Source organism: Lithobates pipiens, unplaced genomic scaffold (genome assembly GCF_037356315.1).
Source record: "Lithobates pipiens isolate NorthernLeopardFrog02 unplaced genomic scaffold, aLitPip1_a1.2 Scaffold_8, whole genome shotgun sequence".
In the NCBI taxonomy this organism is placed as follows: Eukaryota; Metazoa; Chordata; class Amphibia; order Anura; family Ranidae; genus Lithobates; species Lithobates pipiens.
This window is the reverse complement of record NW_027507903.1, coordinates 559,629,668-559,651,746: the sequence shown is the minus strand read 5'-3', so window position 1 is coordinate 559,651,746 and position 22,079 is coordinate 559,629,668. Positions and strand designations below refer to the sequence as shown.

The window sequence follows — 22,079 nt, the reverse complement described above, 5'->3', positions numbered from 1 at the left end:
TTTTCGGGTTGCAGCGGCAATCATCCCCTCATTCGCTGTTTTAAACAAGGAAAAGGTCGCAACGGCGACTCTGCTGATAAAAGGGAAGACGCCGGTGAGGCTGGAAAGGATGCTTCCTTTTCTAAATAGATACCCAGATCAGGTGGTGTCTTGTATTCTAGAATCAGGGTTTAGGGAGGGTTTTCGCATTCCGGTCACGTTGTGGGAGGTTCCTCCCGTTTCCAATAATTTGCATTCGGCGCTACTTCATCTGGCTGTTGTGTCAGAAAAACTGATGAAAGAGGTGGCCTTAGGTCGCATTAGTGGACCATTTCCTTCCCCTCCGATTCTGCAGTTAGTCATTTCCCCGTTGGGTGTGGTGCCAAAAAAAGAGCCAGGAAAATTTAGGATGCTTAATCATCTTTCGTGTCCAAGAGGGGGCTCAGTGAATTATGGTAATGTCCCACAGGACAGTACTGTTACCTATACATCATTCAATGCCACTGTTGCTTGGGTTAGAAACTATGGCAGGAGTGCACTCATGGCAAAATCCGATATGGAAGCGGCATTCCGACTGCTCCCGGTGCATCCTCAAAGTTTCCATTTGCTGGGATTCTTCTGCCAGGGTTCTTATTTTGTAGATCGTTGCCTGCCGATGGGTTGTTCCATCTCATGCACCCTGTTTGAAACATTTAGTTCGTTCTTCGAATAGGCAGTCAGGGAGGTCTCTGGGATGAACTCATCCACTATTTGGATGACTGCCTATGTATCGGACCGCCGGAGTCCAAGACTTGTGCGATCCTGCTGGGCACGTTGCAACAACTTGCTGACTGTCTTGGCATTCTGTTGGCACCTGACAAGATGGTGGGCCCGGCCAGTGAACTTGTTTTTTTGGCAATTACTATTGATTCCATGGCCATGGAATGTAGATTGCCACCCGATAAACTGCTTGCTCTATGTGAAGAGGTGGGTTTAACATGTGGACAGCAGAGGTTTTGGATAAAGGAGTTGCAATCCCTGTTAGGTAAGTTAAACTTTACTTGCAGAATTATTCCCATGAGCAGAATATTTTGTAGGTGATTGTTGGCAGCTACATCCGGCATCAAGTCCCCCAAGCCATTATGTGCGGCTGTTCAAGGAGCACAGGGCAGACCTTCATATTTGGAACCTGTTTTTGAAATCCTTTAATGACCGGTCACTATGGCTGCAATGCGGATCTTTTCACCTATGCAGTGGGATCGGCGGGTTATGTCGCTTATTTTCGGGGGAACTGGAGTGCCGAGCCATGGCCTACAGAATGGCGTGATGCTGGTTTTCTAAAAAAACTGGTCTTACTCAAGCTTTTTCCCATAGTCCTGTTGGTGGAACTATGGGGGGAGTTCTTTCGGAACAAAAAGGTGCGCTTTCATTGCGATAATATGGGTGTGGTTGTTGCGAATATCAATATGTCAGCTTCTTCCCTACTTGTGGTTAGGTTCTTGCAGTACTTCGTTTTGAGTTGTTTGAGAATGAATATTTTTCTTTATGCTGTACATATCCCTGGATCTTTCAACAAATTAGCAGATGCTTTGTCTCATTTTCAGTGGAACGAGTAGCATGCCTTGTCCTTGATGGCTCTGGAGGATTGCGTTGGAGTCAGCGCTGGACTGATACGGGATTCACAAAGTGCTGGAACGTGGGTGAATTATTCCAAGGTTTGGAACAAATGGTTCTCTTTACTGGAGGAGGTAGGTGAGGTGGACGCTGGGTTAGATGTGCCATCGTTGGTGTTATATTTTGTCTACAGCAATTTGTCACAAGGTATTTCAGTGTCTATGGTGGATAGGAAGTTAGCAGGCCTCGCATTTTTATTTAAGTTGGTGGGTTTTAAGGATTTTAACAAGTCTTTTGTTGTACGTCAAGCACTTAAAGGTTACCATAAAGGGCGGTGCAGTTGCAATTCTCAGCGTCCGATTTCATTTGAGGTGCTGGTTTCCATTCTTGGAAGATTATTGTTTGTTCATCAGGTTTTGAGGTGCCTTTTTTCAAAACTGCCTTTCTGGTGGCCTTTTTTGGCTCTTTCCAAATAGGCGAGCTGGTTAGTCCATCCAGGCAAATTTTGGGGGGTTTGTTGTTTAGAAATGTTACATGTTCGGACTCACCTGTTAAGCTATGGATCAGGCGATCCAAGACTGACCAGAGTGTTAAGGGAGTTCAGGTGGAATTGTTTAGGTGCAATAGCCCACATTTGTGCCTGCTGCTGGCGGTGGAACAGTTTCTAGGAGCGCGGCCTGGAGTGGATGACACTTTATTCGTTCATTCGGATGGTTCGTTTTTGTCCAAGTTCCAATTCAATGCGGTTTTCCGCAAGTGGGGCTCTTATGGTTCTTGGGATTGCAGCACGGTATCCAGAGGGCTTTGCTGGTGTGGCAGCGGGCACAAGTATAAGGTGTCATACTTGTGCCGCTGTGGCGGTTGGAGTCCTTGACGAGGGTCGAAAACATTGGTCAATTTGTGAAACATGGAACCCATCTCAGGTATGGAGTCCTCCAGTTGGTCTTGTTCAGTTTAAACTGACTGTGTGTTAAAGTGTAAGTAAACCCATCGATTTAAACAGTTTTAAAAAACGGCATGCCGGGAATGCTAACTGCACATTGGCTGTGCTCTCAACCAAACTGTCAAACCACCCAATGGCTGGTGTCATAACGGATCACATGTGCAGCACCGTGGCAGCTGAAGATTAAACAGAGGCAAAGATGGTAGCTTCCGTGGATGAAAATGATAGGGGAGTTTACTTCCACTTTAAGGTGGTAGGGGTCTGTGGTCAGTTAGTATAGTCCTCGAGGCGGTGTATGGTGGCTAGGGACTGAACCTAGCTTTATGGTATCACAGACTCCAAAGTTCTGGGTGATGGTGTCGTCAAGGATCTGCAACCATTTTCTTCTTCGATCTGGAGTGTTTATTAATATTCAAGTTTAATTATAATATTGGTTTAATAAAAGGCCTTACTGTCCATTTAACCCAATACAGTTTGGTGTCATTATTGAAGAGGGGGGGGGGGGTGGTGTTGGTTACTTATTAATAATAGTTAACAGGTATATCTGAACTACCTCAGTTAAGACATGCACGAAGCTTAACAAAGTATAAGCGAAGGGCATACATGACAAGGTGGAAGTAAGTTAAAATTAGGGATTTGGTTTTAAAAATGTCAGTGCTCTTACCTGAGTAGATGGAGTGATGGGAGGAGCAGAAGAGATAGTAGTTCAGGGGAGGAGTGAAAGGGGCAGCACTTGAAGTCTGAAATCGCCCTCCCACCTGAACTACCTCAGCCATGAATTCGCATTTCAAAGAATATTTATTAAAATTGAGGAACACTCACATTTGAGCAGATAAAAAAGCTCTTGTAAAATAGACTGAAGATTTAACACAATGGCATCAGCAGGCTCGCCCCAACGCGTTCCATCTAAAGAGACATCATCGCTTTAGACAAAACAAGTTGGGACGGGCCTGCTGATGCCATTGCATTATCTTCAGTCTATTTTACAAGTGCTTTTTTTCCTGCTCAGATGTGAGTGTTCCTCAATTTTAATAAATATTCTTTGTAATGCGCATTCGCATGTGGGACTTTTGTTTAATTTTTTTGTTGCATCTTGTGAGCATATGGGAAGGATTCGACTAACCTCCCTCTGAGTTTTCCTTCTCTACTGGGAGTCATCAGAGGGACAGTGTGATCATCATCTGCCTGTGCCAACATCTGCAGTCCTGGATGTCCCTGTTTACCGGTGTGCTGTCACCATAAGCTTTGACGACTCATTGGTCATATGCCTTGTTGAGTCCAATAGCTCTGGTAAGCCTTCCTTATGTTGGTGGTGGCTTCTCCCATTATATTCTTTCCACACCTGTCTTTCTATTGATGTTCCAAGCGGGTTATTCACTTACCTGGACTAATAACATACCACAGTTTCCATCTGTGTATTATATCTATTTTTCATCACGTTGTGGACTATTGTGGCATTTCTGGCCCCTCCCCCTTGCCAAGTGCGCCTATAGCAAGCTGCTTGCTCTGGGGTCACTCATGCGTGCCCACTCCCGAGCCACCTTTGTGTGTCTGTGGGTTCCGGAGAGACCCGGGAGAGCCTCGGCTCTCATGCACATCGATGAAGTGGGATTGGGCTCGGTTAAGTATTATGGGGTAACCTTGCATGAAGGTAAAAAACGTCACCCTTCACAACCATTTTAGCCACTTCAATAATGGGAACTTTTACCCCCTTCCTGGCCAGGCTAATTCTGAGCTTTCTGCGCTGCCACACTTTGAATGAGAACTGCGCAGTCATGCAACACTGTACCCAAACTCAATTTTTATCAATTTGTTTGTACAAATAGAGCTTTCTTTTGGTTGTATTTAATCACCACTGGGTTTTTTAGTTTTTGCTAAATAAATGAAAAAAGATCGAAAACGTAAAAAAAAATTAAAAATACATTTTTCTTTGTTTCCGTTATAAAATTTTGCAATTAAATAATCTTTCTTCATGAATTTAGGCCAAAGTGTATTCTGCGACATTTCTTAGGTGAAAATAATCCAAATCAGTGTATATTATTTAGTCTGTTGGAAAGTTATAGAGTCCATAAACTATGGTATGTATCTGAACATTGATCAATTCTGATGTACTGACGGCCTATCTAATTTCTTGAGGCCAAAAAATGCCAGGACACTACAGGTATCCACCCCCCCCCCATGGCCCCCTTTTGGAAAGTAGACAGTCCAAGGTATTTAGTAAGAGGCATGGCAAGTTTTTTCTGAAGTTTTCATTTTTTGTCATAGGTTTTTGAAAAATGTAAAAATAAATAGATTTTTTTACATACTGTCACCAGTGCAGTACAGCGTCATCATATAACGGGTGTGGCGGTGATCAGGGACACTGACTGGTGACAGTACAGGGAAAAATAAGAAATTCATATTTCTTTTCTTTCAAATTTTTTTTTTCTTCTTCTTCTTATTTTTGTTTTTCTTTTTTCTTACAATTTTTTTTTTAACACACTTTGTCCAGAGCAACATAATGTCACAATAGTAACATCATACTACTGTGGGGAAGTTTTTTTTTTTTGTTTTTTTTTTACACATCATGTTTGCATTACATTGCTATATGCAATCACTTTACTGAATTAAATGGATTCATTCAATTTATTTTTTTGCGATTAGCTGTGATTGGTCAGAGCTAATCACATGGTACAGATGTCTTGCCATCCATTGTGTACAACTGTCATGTGACCTGCTGTGATTGGTTACAGCAGTCACATGGTACTGGCAGTGAGCCGGTACACTGATCGCCGCATGTGGGGCCCGATCTGGGAGGATGGCGTATGACATCTGCCCAGATCAATGAGAGGTTCCCACCAGCATCATCTTGCCATACACTGGGTGGGTACTAGTTAAGATAGTGGAAAGAGCCATGCAAATTGTGTTTTAGAAAGTTTTCCTAAGGCAAATTCAGAGGTAGAATTATAATTGAGTTTCTTACCACTGGTCTGTGACACTTGTTGGTACATCTTTGAATCTAGGGAGAAAAAGGTCACCAAATCAGACTGTTTTGTAAGTTAAAGCGTATCTAACCCAAAGAACAAAAACTGATAATATTGCAGCTTACTGGTCCTGTATTAGATTTACTGTGGCTGTATTCAATTTTTATTTTTTTTTACCACCCTTTTTTTCCTTTTTTTAACCTGACAACTCTTTCTTCACAAAGAGACTAACATTTTTCCAGCACATCTACCAGCTAGCCTACAACAAAAATAAATTGTCCCAGTCTAACAATTCATGTTAAAAACAGAGGGTTACGTTTCAAACATTTGCAAATACATTATATGTGGAACCTGCAGTGCCTACGTCAAGGCTGTCCTGTACACTGCGGCAGGGCCAGTACAAGGGGTGGGCAGGAGGGGCGGCTGTCCTGTACACTGCGGCAGGGCCAGTACAAGGGGTGGGCAGGAGGGGCGGCTGTCCTGGGCAGGGTGTGGGAGGGAGTGCTGGGTTGCTGGCAGCAGCATGCACAGGAATCTGGGCAGAGAATATTTAGGTTATGGCCATAGTTGCCAATGGTCCCGAATTTCCCGGGACATTCCCGGGATTAGGACATTTGTCCCGTTTTTCGCCATTTGCCGCCATTTTTAAGAAGACCAGAAGCTGGTCTTCAATAGAGAACCTGTGGCGCCGCCCACCCCTGCTGCCAGTGTGTGTGTGTAAAGTGTAGTGGGCGGCGCCACAGTTCAAAGTTATTCCCCGCGCGGCAACGTGAACGACGGGATGTCGGGGGCCAGTGGTATCTCGGGGGCCAGTCTGTGGATGGGATGTCAGAGGGGGCCAGTCTGTGGATGTCAAAGGGGGCCAATCTATGGATGGGATGTCAGAGGGGGCCAGTCTGTGGATGGGATGTCAGAGGGGGCCAGTCTGTGGATGGGATGTCAGAGGGGGCCAGTCTGTGCATGGGATGTCAGAGGGGGCCAGTCTTTGCATGGGATGTCAGAGGGGGCCAGTCTGTGGATGTCAGAGGGGGCCAGTCTGTGGATGTCAGAGGGGGCGCCAGTGAGTCTGGATGTCAGAGGGGGCGCCAGTGAGTCTGGATGTCAGAGGGGCGCAGTCAGAGTCTGGATGTCAGAGGGGCGCAGTCAGAGTCTGGATGTCAGAGGGGCGCAGTCAGAGTCTGGATGTCAGAGGGGCGCAGTCAGAGTCTGGATGTCAGAGGGGCGCAGTCAGAGTCTGGATGTCAGAGGGGCACCAGATGTTAGGAGGGGCTCCGCTGATGGACACCAGATGTGATGTCTGATGGGGCACCTGATGGCATCTTGTGGCAGGCAACATGGCTATTGACGCGCTCATGGCTCCCACTGATTCAGCATTATGGTGAGTTGAATGATTTCATTTCATATTACAATGTAATAATAATAATAATAATAATAATAGAAATAATGCGCTTATCTTTATCTGCTGATTGTCAAACTCTGGAAAACACATTGCTATTGTGGTGTAGGATCGGGGGGCTGCTGTCCCTCCATCCCTCCACCCTCCCCCCCTTTCCCTCTCCACCCCGCATTCATCTCAGACACTAACCACACCCCTTTGAGCCACGCCCCATGAAAGCCACACCCACTATTTTACGTAAACCACACCCATATTTTGCTGCGGTTAAGGCTCCACTCAATGCTACAGCCTCCCCAAAAAGTGGACTGAGGATGCACCCATACATATTGCTTGCCTCCTCTCTACAGCAGCAATCACATCCTGGAACAGAGGAAGAAGAATTCACTCTCCCGGGCTTGATTTCTCATCAGTCTGGCTGGCTGGATCGGTGTTAATGTTCTCTGCTGATCCATCTAGTACTTGTGTATGGGGGGAGGGGATCCAGTGCTTAACTAACTCCCCCCTGCTGTCACCCATCCTGAGCACAGGATATGTCACACTGTGTACTTACTAGACTATTTGCCTGAAATAAGCAATGACATTGTGCAATGAAAAAAAACTACCTGTCCCAGTCTGATGTCAGTGTATTGAGCCCTTCCCTGCTCTGTCAGCCCCACATTCCCAGCAAAGAGCTGAGGTGTTAGCATAGAGCTCTGTACAGGGGCGGACTGACCATTCGGGCATTCGGACGCCGTCCGAGTGCCCCGCGGCCAGTAGGGGGCCCGTGAGAAGTTCTGCTGCTGTGGGGGGGGGGGGCAAGACACAGCATCTCCCCACTGCACCTCTGGCTTTCAGTGCAGCGGGGGGAGATGGGTGGTGGCGATCGGCAGCTCTATGGTGCTGGCGGCATTTCCCTGGAGCTTGTATTTCTCCTTCACAGTGTACAGAGTGCAGAGGGGAGGAGCCTCTGACCCAGGCAGCTGTCGGCAAAAGCGTACAAGCAGAGCAACTCAGAAAAGAGTGAAACTTGTAGCTTCCCGGGTCAGAGGCCCCTCCACTCTATACACTGTGAAGGAGAAATACAAGCCCTAGGGAGATCCCACGGTCAATAGGCACCATAAAGCTGCCGATCGCCACCTCCCACCTCCTCCTGTGCTGGGGGTTGGAGGTGCACAGCCAGGTACAGGGGAACCTCTGGGGGGGGATTTAAGTCTGAGAACCCTGATGTATGGGGGGACTCTCTGGGGACCCTGATGAATGGGGGGTCTCTCTGGGGACCCTGATGTATGGGGGGCTCTCTGGGGACCTTTATGTAAGGGGGGCTCTCTGGGGATGCTGATGTAAGTGGAAGATATCTGGGTAACCTGATGTATGGGGGTGGGGGGCTCTCTGGGGACCCTGATGTACGAGGGGCTCTCTGGGGACCCAGATCTATGGGGGCTCTCTGAGGACCCAGATCTATGAGCGGGCTCTCTGGGGACCCTGATGTATAGGGGGGCTTTCTGGGGACCCTGATGTATGGGGGGCTTTCTGGGGACCCTGATGTAAGGAGGATTCTCTGGGGACCATGATGTAAAGAGGGGGCTCTCTGGGGACCCTTATGTAAGGAGGGGGCTCTCTGGGGACCCTGATGTATGGGGGTGGGGGGCTCTCTGGGGACATGGTGTATGCGGGGGCTCTCTGGGGACCCTGATGTATGGGGGGGCTCTCTGGGGACCCTGATGTATGGGGGGCTCTCTGGGGACCCTGATGTATGGGGGTCTCTCTGGGGACCAAGATCTATGAGGGGGCTCTCTGGGGACTCATATCTATGGGGGGGGGCTTTCTGGGGACCCTGTTGTATGGGGGGCTTTCTGGGGACCCTGATGTATGGGGGGCTCTCTGGGGACCCTTATGTAAGGGGGGCTCTCTGGGGATGCTGATGTAAGTGGAAGATATCTGGGGACCCCGATGTATGGGGGGCTTTCTGGGGACCCTGATGTATGGGGAGCTCTCTGGGGACCCTGATATAAGGAGGGGGCTCTCTGGGGACCCTGATGTAAGGAGGGGGCTCTCCGGGGACCCTGATGTAAGGAGGGGGCTCTCTGGGTACCCTGATATAAGTGGAGGCTCTCTGGGGACCTTGATGTAAGTGGGAGAGGCTCTCTGGGGGCTTGTTTACATCGGCAGACCACAGTTCTGCCCCTGTTGGAAACGATCGGGCTGGGCCCACCGGACGCACTGATTAGCTCTAAGTGTGTCCAATCAAACAGCGCGCAGACCCGCAAGTGCAGAATCAAGTACCTGTACGTGATTCTGCTCACAGGAGATGCAGCCCCGCAGTAAATGTACGTGGTTAGTTTATGTGAGTTTATTTTTCTTTATTTTCTTAACTTTTTAAACATTTATTTTGAACATCCAGTAGATAAATTCTGTGACCAATGCATGTAATGTAGCAGTGCAATATATATGTGGGGCTTTGTGAGGGTGTGGCTAGTGTGTGGGTGGGTGGGAACAAAGGGGGCCCCATGATCCCCTATTGCCCTGGGGCCCCATGAGTTGTCAGTCCGCCCCTGGCTCTGTACATGTGCAGACTGGGGATAAAGGCTGGGGAAACATTTCCGCAAGCTGCAAATGCCATAGACGTTGTTGGGAATCAGAGCCCCCCCTGTTTGTCAGAGCCTCCCCTGTGTGTCAGAGCCTCCCCTGTGTGTCAGAGCCCCCCCCCGTGTGTCATAGCCCCCCCCCTGTGTGTCATAGCCCCCCTGTGTTTCATAGCCCCCTCTGTGTGTCAGAGCCCCCCCGTGTGTCAGATCCCCCCTGTGTGTCAGATCCCCCCTGTGTGTCAGATCCTCCCTGTGTGTCAGAGCTCCCTCTCCGTGTGTCAGATCCCCCTCCCTGTGTGTCAGATCCCTATCCCCGTGTGTCAGAGTCCCCCGGTGCGTCAGATCCCCCGGTGTGTCAGATCCCCCTGTGTGTCAGAGCCCCCCTATGTGTCAGAGCCCCCCGTGTGTCAGAGCCTCCCCCCCAGTGTGTCAGAGCCTCCCCATGTGTCAGAGCCCCCGTGTGTCAGATCCCCCTCCCCGTGTGTCAGAGCCCCCCGTGTGTCAGATCCCCTCTGGTGTCAGAGCCCCCCCTGTGTGTCAGACCCCCCCCCTCCTGTGTGTCAGAGCCCCCCGTGTGTCAGATCCCCCTCCCCATGTGTCAGAGCCCCCCGGTGTGTCAGATCCCCCCCCCGTGTGTCAGATCTCCCTGTGTGTCAGAGCCTCCCCCTGTGTGTCAGAGTGTGTCCTCCTCATTCTATTCTATTCTTGTTCTATTTCCCATGTTGACTTTAGATAGAATAGCAAAAAGTAGAGGAGTCCAGTGTGCTGAAGTGTGGAGAATGTGTGATCCTGTTTTCCATAGGCTGATGAGTTTGGCTTCAACTTGTTAGTGTTGCAAAATCTGCTAGTACATCTAACGCTACCCTACTTCCCAGACAAAACGAATGCAGCCACCACATCTAATGATTGTTAAGCTGCAATGTATAACATTTTGGGTTTTATACAAGTCTTCTGAACCCCATTTCGACAATCCTTAATAAGTTTTTTTTTCCCATTCCTGAGCTCTGCATCACTTGCTACTGAACCCTTGCACTGTAAATGGGGGGGGGGGGGGGGGCACATTTTGGTATGTTAGCCCTGGGTACTGGGTGACCTTTTTCCGCCACTGTACTGCGGTCCGAACTCTATATTTCTGAGAGTCTCCAAGTTAAATAATATATAACAGTGGCTGAATTAAGGGCAGGTTTGCCTGGAGAGAGCCCACTCTTTTTAAAGGCATAGGGACACATTGGATGCCCAGCAAGAGCACAATTATTATTATTTTTATTATATAGGAATTACATAGCACCAACAATACAACTAGAGTTGGGCCATCCACCCCCCAGTTCAGTTCGCACCAGAACTCCTGAACATGTAAAAAGTTCGGACCCGAACCCCCAATCCCAAACCCCCTTCATGCCGACCGTGCGCAAATATGTGTTCTCGGCTTGAAGGGGGGCCGAGCGACTAGTCCTATCTAGTAACCTGGAAGCAACGTTATAACATCACTTCCGGTTTACTCGGCTGCCAATTTAAAAAAAAAAACTGGTATTCCAAAATGCAGATTTTGGCGCTTTGAATACTTTTAAGTGCAAAGGAGGCCGTGATATGATGTCCTTGGCTTCCCGGCGGTCTAGGGGGCGTGCGCCCACTGCATCACTCAGGAGCCAATGCGTGTGCCTATTGACTGCAATGTCTGCCGGGCACCCGCAATTGCTGGTCACAGAACTGGAATGTGTAAACACACAGATCAACGTCCTATCAGGGGAGAGAAGACAGATCGTATGTTCCTTGTATATAGGAATACCAATCGGTTACCTCCCCCAGTCAGTCCACTTCCCCCCACAATTAAAATCACTCCCTAGGTAACACAGTTAATCCCTTGATCGCCTCCTAGTGATAACCCCTTCCCTGGCAGTGACATTTATAAAGAACTCTATAATTGTTACTGTATAATTATCAATGGTCCCAAAATAGTGTCAAAAAGTGTCCGATCTGTCCACCGCAATATCACAGTCCTAACAAAAATCGCAGATTGCCGCCATTATTAGTAAAAAAATAAAAAAAAACGAATAAAAATGCCATAAGTCATTAACCTATTTTATAGGTGCTATAACGTTTGAGCAAACCAATCAATATACGCTTATTTTTTTTTTTACCAAAAATATGTAGAAGAATACATATTGGCCTAAACTGAGGAATACATTTTTTTTTCAATGGGATATTTATTATAGCAAAAAGTAAAAAAATATTGGGGTTTTCTCCAAATTTTTGCTCTTTTTTTGTTTATAGCGCAAAAGAAAACAAAAAACGCAGAGGTGATCAAATACCACCAAAAGAAAGCTTTATTTATGGGGAAAAAATAATCAAAATTTCATATGGGTACAGTGTTGCATAACTGCGCAATTGTCATTCAAAATATTGCAGCGCTGAAAGCTGAAAATTGGCCTGGGCAGGAAAGGGGTGAAAATGCCCATTATTGAAGTGGTTAAAGAGACAGTGTAAAAAATAGAAAGCAAATAAATAAAATAAAAGTAAAGCTCACGCACAGAAGGGAATGCATACGTTAGTCGCACCTGCAAATGTAAGTGGTATTCAAAGGACACATGTGAGGTATTGCCGCGGTCATTAGAGCAAGAGCAATAATTCCAGCCCAAGACCTCCTCTGTAACTCTAAACTGGTAACCTGTAGAAATTATTAAATCGTCACCTATGGAGATTTTTAAGTACCATAGCTTGTCACCATTCCGCAAGTGTGCCCAATTTCAAAGCACGACATGTTAGGTATCTATTTACTCATCATAACATTATCTTTCATATTATACGAAAAAATTGGGCTAAATTTACTGTTTTGTAGTTTTTTTTTATTCATAAAAGTGTATTTTTTCCCCAAAAATTGCATTTGAAAGACTGCTGCGCAAATACCGTGTGACATTAAAAATGTCATTTTATTCTCTAGGGTCTCTGCTAAAAAAATATATATAATGTTTGGAGGTTCTAAGTAAATTTCTAGCAAAAAATATGGATTTTAACTTGTAAGCAACAAATGTCAGAAATAAGCTTAGGTAAGAAAGGGTTCAAATCTATGGGACCCGAACTTGTAAAATCAAAAACCCCACTGTGAAGGCATATATGCACGTTATTGGCCATAAAAAGGGTATGAGGGCCTGGCTACTGCCCTGGGGGACATGTATCAATGCAAACCTTTTTTTTTTTAAAAGATCGCTTTTACGGGAGCAATGATTTTAATGATGCTTAACCACTTGCCAACCAGCCGTCATCATTATATTGCAGCAGGTCGGCACGTTCCCGCGAATCGCCGTAGCTGTACGCCGGCTCCTTTAAGAGCCATAGCAGAGCTAGGACCGAAGTATACAGGGGAGCCTTGGTGTAGGCACTGTGGCTTACACATATATTTGCACATGTGCACACCTAAACCCTATGATTTTAATATGAATTGCAAGACACGTTCAATTAGGTGTTTTTTTGTCCAAATATGTGCTGGGAAATTGTTGTCTGTCTGTGATTTGCATTGACCATCCATGTGCACCTTACTGTAAAGGTTAGTTATAAATTAGGGTGTTTGCCTTCTCTTTCGTATATCTTGTTCACTGTATTTGGCATGGAGATACATTGGATGCCTTCAGCTGACATTGCTGGGCTTTCATTGTGTCCCTATGCCTTTAAGGAGGAGTGGAATCCCTTCCAGTCAAACTTGCCCTTCATTTTCCCACTGCTGTATATACCCCAACTGGCAAAAAAATTAACATTTGTTTTCTATATTTTCATTTAAGATATTAAATCTAATAATTATATATCTACAAAAAAAAAAGAAAATGTAAAAGTGTGTAAAACAGTAATTTTGATACTTACATAAAGCAAACAGGAGGCTTATGAAGGCCAACAAAACACAGAACTTCAGAAAAAGAAGACCCACCAGGATAAAAATCACTCGGTCTCTTCTACTTCTGTCAGCTATAATGAAAATGTATATACCAGTAAAATAGATTCAAACTATGAAAGGTATCAAGCGCTCGAAGGGCTCATTCAGATGGGCACATACAGTAAGCCTGGTCTCCATGCAGAGTCACTGGCAGATGTGTGTGCATCCACCTCGGAGCTGTGTGCAGACCATAGAAGTGTATGCACACACAGTTGTTGCACGGACACAATCGCAAGCCAAGGCTTGATATGAAAGCAGTAGCAGGTGCATGGATCTGAACACAGACACTGCGAATTTGGATTTCACATCACATGCAGATGCATGAATTCATTTACACAAACATTTCAACTTTACACAAAAATGTCCCTTTTTAACATAATTCTACTTATATCTATTATTATGATTTTTATACCTTTTATGTATAAGAATAACATGTTTCCTGAGTCTTTGGTATGCTATTAATTACATATGTTTGCCTAGAATAAAATATGCCTGAATACTGCTAGCTCTTTTACATAGTTACATAGTAGGAGAGGTTGAAAAAAGACACAAGTCCATCAAGTCCAACCTATATGTGTGATTATACGTCAGTATTACCTTGTATATCCCTGTATGTGCTTATCTAATAGTTTCTTGAAACTACCAATGCCCCCCGCTGAGACCACCTCCTGTGGAAGGGAATTTCCCATCCTTGCCGCTCTTACAGTAAAGAACCCTCTACGTAGTTTAACCACTTTCAGACCGGACCATTTTGCTGGTAAATGACCAGAGGTCTTTTTACAATTTGGCACTGCGCTGCTTTAACTGGTAATTGCGCGGTCATGCAATGTTGTACCCAAACAAAATTTGCGTCCTTTTCTTCCCACAAATAGAGCTTTCTTTTGATGGTATTTGATTGCCTCTGCGATTTTTATTTTTTGCGATATAAATGGAAAAAGACAAGTTCCCTGCCTGCCCCCCACCCGCGGGCAGGCAGGGACTTATATATACGCCCATATGCCTGCCCGTGCCATTCTGCCGACGTATATCGTCGTGCGGCGGTCGGCAAGTGGTTAAGGTTGAACCTCTTTTCGTCTAATTTTAATGAGTGGCCATGTGTCTTGTTAAACACTTCCACAAAAAAGCTGTATCCCTATTGCGGGGTCACCAGTATGGTATTTGTAATTTGAAATCATATCCCCTCTCAAGCGTCTCTTCTCCAGAGAGAATAAGTTCAGTGCTCACAACCTTTTCTCATAACTAATATCCTCCAGTCCCTTTATTAGCTTTGTTGCCCTTCTTTGTACTCGCTCCATTTCCAGTACATCCTTCCTGTGGACTGGTGCCCAGAACTGGACAGCATATTCCAGCTGCGGCTGGACCAGAGTCTTGTAGAGCGGGAGAATTATCGTTTTATCTCTGGAATTGATCCCCTTTTTAATGCATGCCAATATTCTGTTTGCTTTGTTAGCAGCAGCTTGGCATTGCATGCCATTGCTGGGCCTATCATCTACTGGGACCCCCAGGTCCTTTTCCATCCTAGATTCCCCCAGAGGTTCTCCCCCAGTGTATAGATTGCATTCATATTTTTGCCAGCCAAATGCATTATTTTACATTTTTCTACATCTGCTTTTGGGGGTAAGGGCAAAGTCTAAGGAAATGTGTTTTTACCCTTGGCGTTTTCTAGGTGGGCCATCCTCCAAGTATTTTCACTCTCTGCGCGATGTCCTAAAAAAAAAAAAGAAAAAAGAAAAGAAAATATAGTCCAAACATTAAAGCTCAGCCTGGGCTATTTTGTAAAGTTTCCCACAGCAGCTGTAAAAAAATAAAAATAAAAAATATATATATGTTTCTTGCAGTAATCTTTTTTCCTCACAAGATGTCCTCAGTCTTCTGGGTTAATTGACAACCACTCACTCATAAGACAGGATATACAGGCGCATCTTAAAAATTTGAATATCATAAAAAAGTTAATTTATTTCAGTAATTCAATTCAAAAAGTAAAACTCATATATTATATAAAAACAAAAGAGGGGTTTGAGACTTTAAATGAGGTGTGTGAGATCACATATCTCCATCCCTAAATCTATATGCAAGAAAGAGGGTTTGGGACTTTAAATGAGGTAGGTCTAGCATGGCTAAAGCCTTGTACACACAGTCGGAGAATCCGTCGGAATGTGTCCTATCGGACCATGTCGTCGGATAATCCGACTGTGTGTGGTATGCATCGGACTGATTCCGTCCGAATATCCGTCGGACCCAATTTTCCAACATGTTGGAAATATTTCCAGACCAACTGGTTCGATTGGACATACTCCGATCATGTGTAGCGAATTTTGATCGGACCAAGTGCCACGCATGCTCAGATCAAATTCCTACATCAAAGCTAATGGCTACTAGCCTGAATGTAGTCCCATCGTAACGAAATTACGTCATCACGTTCTGAAAGATTGGATTTTTCGACAACTTAGTCCGACCGTGTGTATGCAACAGTTTCGGACACAATCCGTCAGACTAAATCTGACGGACAAAGTCCGACGGATTTGGTTGTCGGAATCTCCGACCGTGTGTACAGGGGCTAAAAGATGAGTCAATGTAAGAAGACATGTTTTATTCAATGCATTAAAAAACATTACATAGCAAAATGAGTACATGCATGGTAAACAAGCATATCAACCACATATTATTAACCAGATATTCATGAAAACAATCATAGCAACTTAGAAATGACAAACTGAGGTATAAGACAGCTGTCTATCGTAAAGAATCGCTTGAAAATGAACATGGCTGGGTAACTTGGGAGTGAATGAAATAAAACCATATAAAAAGAAAACGGTGCATCATAATTGGCTCAACGCACGTTTCGTGGTTTCCTACCACATCATCAGGGGCGAGTGCACCAATGTTTGTAAAAAAGCACAAATAAAATGATATGGTCCAATGTTAAACCCAAACACAAGGGAGGCTATATATGTAAAGGAGAGGATAAATGAAATCATCCCTCTAAGTACTTACATGTCAATTAAGTTTAGACCATGTGAACATAAACATACTGTATAGTCTCCCTTGTGTGTAACATTGGACCTTATTGTTTTATTTATGCTTTTTTGAAAGCATTGGTGCACTCGCCCCCGATGTGGTAGGAAACCACAAAATGTGCGTCTGGCCAATTATGATGCTTTCTTTTCTTTTTAGATGGTTTTATTTCATCCACTTCCAAGTTACCCCACCATGTTGCTTTTCAAGCGATTCTTTTTGATGGACAACTGTATATACCGTAATATGTCCTCTCTAAGTTGCTATGATTGTTTTGATGAATATCTGGTTAATATGTGATGTATATGCTTGTTTTCCATGTATGTACTCATTTTGCTATGTCATGTTTTTTAATGTATTGAATGTCTTTTTACATTCCCAAACCCTCTCATATATTATTTAGATTCATTACACACAGAGTGATATATTTCAAACATGTCTTTCTTTTAATTTTGATGATTATGGCTTACAGCTAGTGAAAACCCAAAATTCAGTATCTCTGAAAATTTGAATATTGTGAAAAAGTTCAATATTGTAGACTAGTGGTGTCACACTCTAATCAGCTAATTAACTCAAAACACCTATAAAGGTTTCCTGAGACTTTAAATGGTCTCTGGTTCAGCAGGTTACACAATCATTCGGAAGACTGCTGACTTGACATTTGTCCAGAAGACAGTCATTGACACCCTCCACAAGGTGGGTAACTCACAAAAGGTCATTGCTAAAGAAGCTGACTGTTCACAGAGTGCTGTATCCCAGCATATTAATGGACAGTTGAGTGGAAGGAAAAAGTGGTTTAGAAAAAGGTGCACAAGCAACAAGGATAAACGCAGCCTTGACAGGATTGTGAAGCAAAGGCCATTCAAAAATTTGGGGGAGATTCACAGGGAGTGGACTACGGCTGGTGTCAGTGCTTGAAGAGCCATCATGTATAGATGTATCCAGGACATGGGCTACAACTGTCGCATTTCTTGCATCAAGCCACTCCTTAACCAGAGCCAATGTCAGAAGCGTCTTACCTGGAGAAAGGAGAAAAGGGACTGGACTGTTGCTCAGTGGTCCAAAGTCTCTTTTTGGATGAAAGTAAATTCTGCATTTTATTTGGAAATCTAGGACCCAGAGTTTGGAGGAAGAGTGGAGAGGAACAGAATCCAAGTTGCATGAGGCCCAGTGTAAAGTTTTCACAGTCAGTGATGATTTGGGGAGCCATGTCATCTGCTGGTGTTGGTCAACTGTGTTTTATCTGACCTGATTTCATTTTCCAGCAGGACTTGGCACCTGATCAAAAGTACCAATACCTGGTTTAATGAGCATGGTATCACTGTGCTTGATTGGTCAGCAAACTCACCTGACCTAAACCCCATGGAGACTCTGAGGGGTATTGTCAAGAGGAAGATAAGACACCAGACTCAAAAATGCAGATGAGCTGAAAGCCGCTATCAAAGAAACCTGGCCTTCCAAAACACCTCATTAGTGCCACAGGCTGATCACCTCCATGTCACACCACATTGATGCAGTAATTCACGCAAAAGGATCCCCAACCAAGTATTGAGTGCATACTATACTGTACGTGGACATATATTTCTGTATTAAAAATCAATTTTTTTAATTGGTCTTATGTAATATTCAAAATTTCTGAGATACTGAATGTTGGGTTTTCACTAGCTGTGAGCCATAATCATCAAAATGAAAGTAAAGACATGCTTGAAATATGTCACTCTGTGTGTAATGAATCTTTAGAATATGTGAGTTTTACTTTTTTAATTGAATTACTGAAATAAATTAACTTTCTGATGATATTCTAATTTTTTGAGGTGCACCTGATGGGCCCACCCTCTGAAGCACACATAGTGTACTGGTTCAATTAGCAATGCTGACCTCAACACTTTTTTTTTGCATCATTGGGGACTACACTGTCTGGAGAAGCGGCGAAGAGGAAGCGGTCTCTGCAGTCTCATGTAACCACCCTGAAAACGTATGGAAATGGTACGTGTAAAAAAATATATAGCATAAAATGCTAGCTAACACACTTCCTGTTTTAGGATGGTTATCCCCCACTCAATGTATGGAGGAACAATGTAGCCACCTTATAAACAGCAACATAATTACTAACAAATTAAAGTCTAACTTCAGATAATTTTTTTTCTTTTTTTGGCTTTTGAGATTTTTTTATAAAAAAAAACTGTCTATTGTAAACACTCCTGTCAGTGATAAATAGTTTATCTCAGCCCTCTAACTGCCTCTTTTGCTGCACAGCTTGGTCTGTTAAAAGAAGTTGAAATAATAACAGACTTACTGATTCACCAGGGGAAAAAAGCTTAAAGAAAGCCAATATATAAAATCTTTGTTTTTTGGTTTAGATACGCTTTAAGGTTCTTGTAGAGATGTGTTTGCACTGTTGATTTTATGAAAATGATGGGAAGAAAATAATGTAAAACATAAATTACTCTGGGGATGGGTACACTTTAAACAAAGTTAGTGCCTTCTGAGAGAAAATGCATTGGATTGGAGTTAGCAAAGTGATGTCACCTAGCACAGACCGCATTGCAGACGGCTTTGTAATATTTTATCTCATATCGCTCAAATTCATTGTCCCTGATGTAAGTGCAATTTTTATTTAATAAACCATTTTTTTACACATTAATGCACTATGAGCGTTTTCCATTATCTTTTATAACCACATGCTGTGATTAACGAAATTAAGGAGCACCATAACCCTGGATAGGTTCCCTGGAGCTGGCTGACCACTTGTCTTCAGAGGCACTTCCATTCACACGCATATGATCTCTTGGTGGGATCATTTGATTCGGTAAGTGGCCAATTTTCACATATAGAGCACCGCGGTGACACATTTTCCATTGTGGATTATTTCAGCTGCACCACAAACAGTTTGTTGTATTTGCATGTGGAAAAAGTTGGAGTATCATCTTTTCACTAAACAAATTGAATTGTGGAGCACTGGACTATTTATGAACTTTTTGCACCATTTATTATTTGTCATTTTTTGTGAACAGATCGTAGCTATTTACCCCAAAACATATTTTTGATGTAATTCACTTGATACACCATTCTAGGCAGCAAGAGTTTCACTTATCCAGTAACACTTTGAACATTCACTATTGTTTGATTTTGCTTGTTGCACATTGTTGCATCTGTTACCTAATTATTTTTAGGATAACACCCCAGTCAAAAACGGCACATCTTATTTATTTTACAATTTAAACAATGTAAGCTTTGACTGTGTGTGCACACAAATATGTTGTCGCTTCAACATTCTTTAAGTTTTAAAACATAAAAAATGCACCTTTTGACAAGTGTTGAAAATACCCAAAGGGAGGGTGGGTAGTTCCAACCAAAATGTTTAGAGGTAGAATTAGAACCTCTGTCTAGTTTTATTGCTTTCCAGGAGTCTCCAGGCGAGACTTCCCCTTACTTGGTGTCCAGTTGGCAATGGTTTCACCAGACAGGAAGTGAGGAGAAATCTCCAAAAGTAACACAGGCTGAATTTTTCTTTTTTTTTTTTTTAATGGAAGTATAGAATCCCTCTGTCTATGTCCATGTTGCAGGTTTTTCAAGTTCAAGGGCCACAAACGCGGCCCCTGACATCACCAAAGGGCTGCACATACACTCACTGGCCACTTTATTAGGTACACCTGTTCAACTGGTTGATAACACAAATTACTAATCAGACAATCGTATGGCAGCGACTCAATACATTTAGACATCTAGACGTGCTGAAGACGACTTGCTGATGTTCAAACCAAGCATCAGAAGGGGGGTGAAAGGGGATTTAAGTGACTTTGAATGTGGCATGGTTGTTGTTGGTGCCAGACGGGCTAGTCTGATTATTTCAAAAACTGATGATCTAGTGGGATTTTTATGCACAACCATCTCTAATTGTTTACAGAGAATGGTTTGAAAAAGAGAAAATATCCAGTGAGCAGCAGTTGTTTGGACAAAATGCCTTGTTGATGCCAGAGGTTGGAGGAGAATGGCCAGACTGGTTTGAGATGATAGAAAGGCAACAGTAACTCAAATAACCAGTCGTTACAACCAAGCTATGCAGTATACCATCTCTGAATGCCCAACACATCGAACCTTGAAGCAGATGGGCTGTAGCATCAGAAGACCACAACGGGTGCCACTCCTGTCTGCTAAGAAAAGGAAACTGAGGCTACAATTCGCACAGGCTCACCAAAATTGGACAATAGAAGATTGGAAAAACATTGCCTGGTCTGATGAGTCTCGATTTCAGCTGCAACATTCAGATGATAGGGTCAGAATTTGGTATAAACAACATGAAAACATGGATCCATCCTGCCTTGTATCAACAGTTCAGGCTGGTGGTGTAATGATGTGGGGGGTATTTTTTTGGCACACTTTGGGCACCTTAGTACCAATTGAGCATCGTTTAAATGCCACAGCCTACCTGAATATTATTGCTGACCTTGCCCATCCCTTTATGACTACAGTGTACCCATCTTCTGATGGCTACTTCCAACAGGATAATGCACCATGTCACAAAGCACGGATCATCTCACCACTGGTTTCTTGAACATGACAATGAGGTCACTGTACTCCAATGGCCTCCACAGTCATCAGATCTCATCCAATAGAGCACCTTTGGGATGTGGTGGAACAGGTGATTCGCATCATGGATGTGCAGCCTACATATGTGCAGCAACTGCGTGATGCTATCTTGTCAATATGGACCAAAATCTCTGAGAAATATTTCCATCACTTAGCAAGGTATACCTAATAAAGTGGCCGGTGAGTGTAATATGTGTAATGCTTGAGAGGACTGTCAAAAACTGCAGACCCAATAGAGGGTCTGACCGGCCCAGTTGGTCGGGAAATATTTCCAACATGTTGGAAAATTGGGTCCGACGGAGATTCGGACGGAATCAGTCTGATGCATACCACACACAGTCGGATTATCTGACAACACGGTCCGATAAGACGCATTCCGACGGATTCTCAGACCGTGTGTACGCGGCATAAGACATACGAAATCTTCCCAATGGGACAAGCAGAAAGAAATTAGTTGACTACATTTAACCCTTCCCTCCTCTATTCAAAGCAACCAAAATGGCTATACATAGAGTTTAAGACTAAACAATTCCTTAATAAGCCCAACTGTGACTGGTTCTCTTTAAAAATGTTACCTTTTAAGAGTAATCTAACATGCATTAAATACCTGAGGTCCAAATTGCATCTGCCATGTTCTCTTTTCTTTGCCGTGTGCAGAACTGTTCCTGCTATGTGTTCTCTAAGACAGATGTTCTACATGTCTGTGCTCAGATTATACCACATCCCCAATTTGTTCTGACCATGAAGAATAGGGAAGTCTGTTGCAATAATATTGTAAATGATATGTTGGTTATTAATAATTTCACTCATTGCAGCTTCATAATTCCTAAGCCCTTGTACACACGGTCGGACATTCCGACCGAAAATGTCCGATCGGACCATGTTGTCGGATAATCCGACCGTGTGTGGGCTCCATCTGACCGCTTCTGTCGGAATATACGACCAACAAAGTTTTAGAGCTGAGCTATAAAAATTTTCCGACAACATGGTCCAATGGGACTTTGTCCTATCGTTTGTAGAGAATTCCAATCGGACAAAGTGCCACGCATGCTCAGATCAAATTCCTAGACCAAAGTTATTGGCTACTAGCCTGAGTGTAGTCCCGTCGTAACGA

The 22,079-nt window shown here is 43.9% G+C and overlaps 1 protein-coding gene across 1 annotated transcript in view; it reads right to left on the bottom strand.

The window, feature by feature from the left end:
* LOC143960967 (CD209 antigen-like) overlaps positions 1 to 21,660 on the bottom strand; it is a 62,420-nt gene extending 40,760 nt beyond the window's left edge. Inside the window, exons 1-4 of the mRNA XM_077470032.1 lie at positions 21,573 to 21,660; positions 15,011 to 15,067; positions 13,291 to 13,392; positions 5,478 to 5,513 (exon numbers count right to left, since the gene is read on the bottom strand). Of these exons, the coding sequence (XP_077326158.1) occupies positions 5,478 to 5,513; positions 13,291 to 13,392; positions 15,011 to 15,067; positions 21,573 to 21,597 (220 nt within the window). The 5' untranslated portion in view covers positions 21,598 to 21,660. The remainder of the gene's footprint in view (positions 1 to 5,477; positions 5,514 to 13,290; positions 13,393 to 15,010; positions 15,068 to 21,572) is intronic.
* Positions 21,661 to 22,079: the final 419 nt, after the last annotated feature.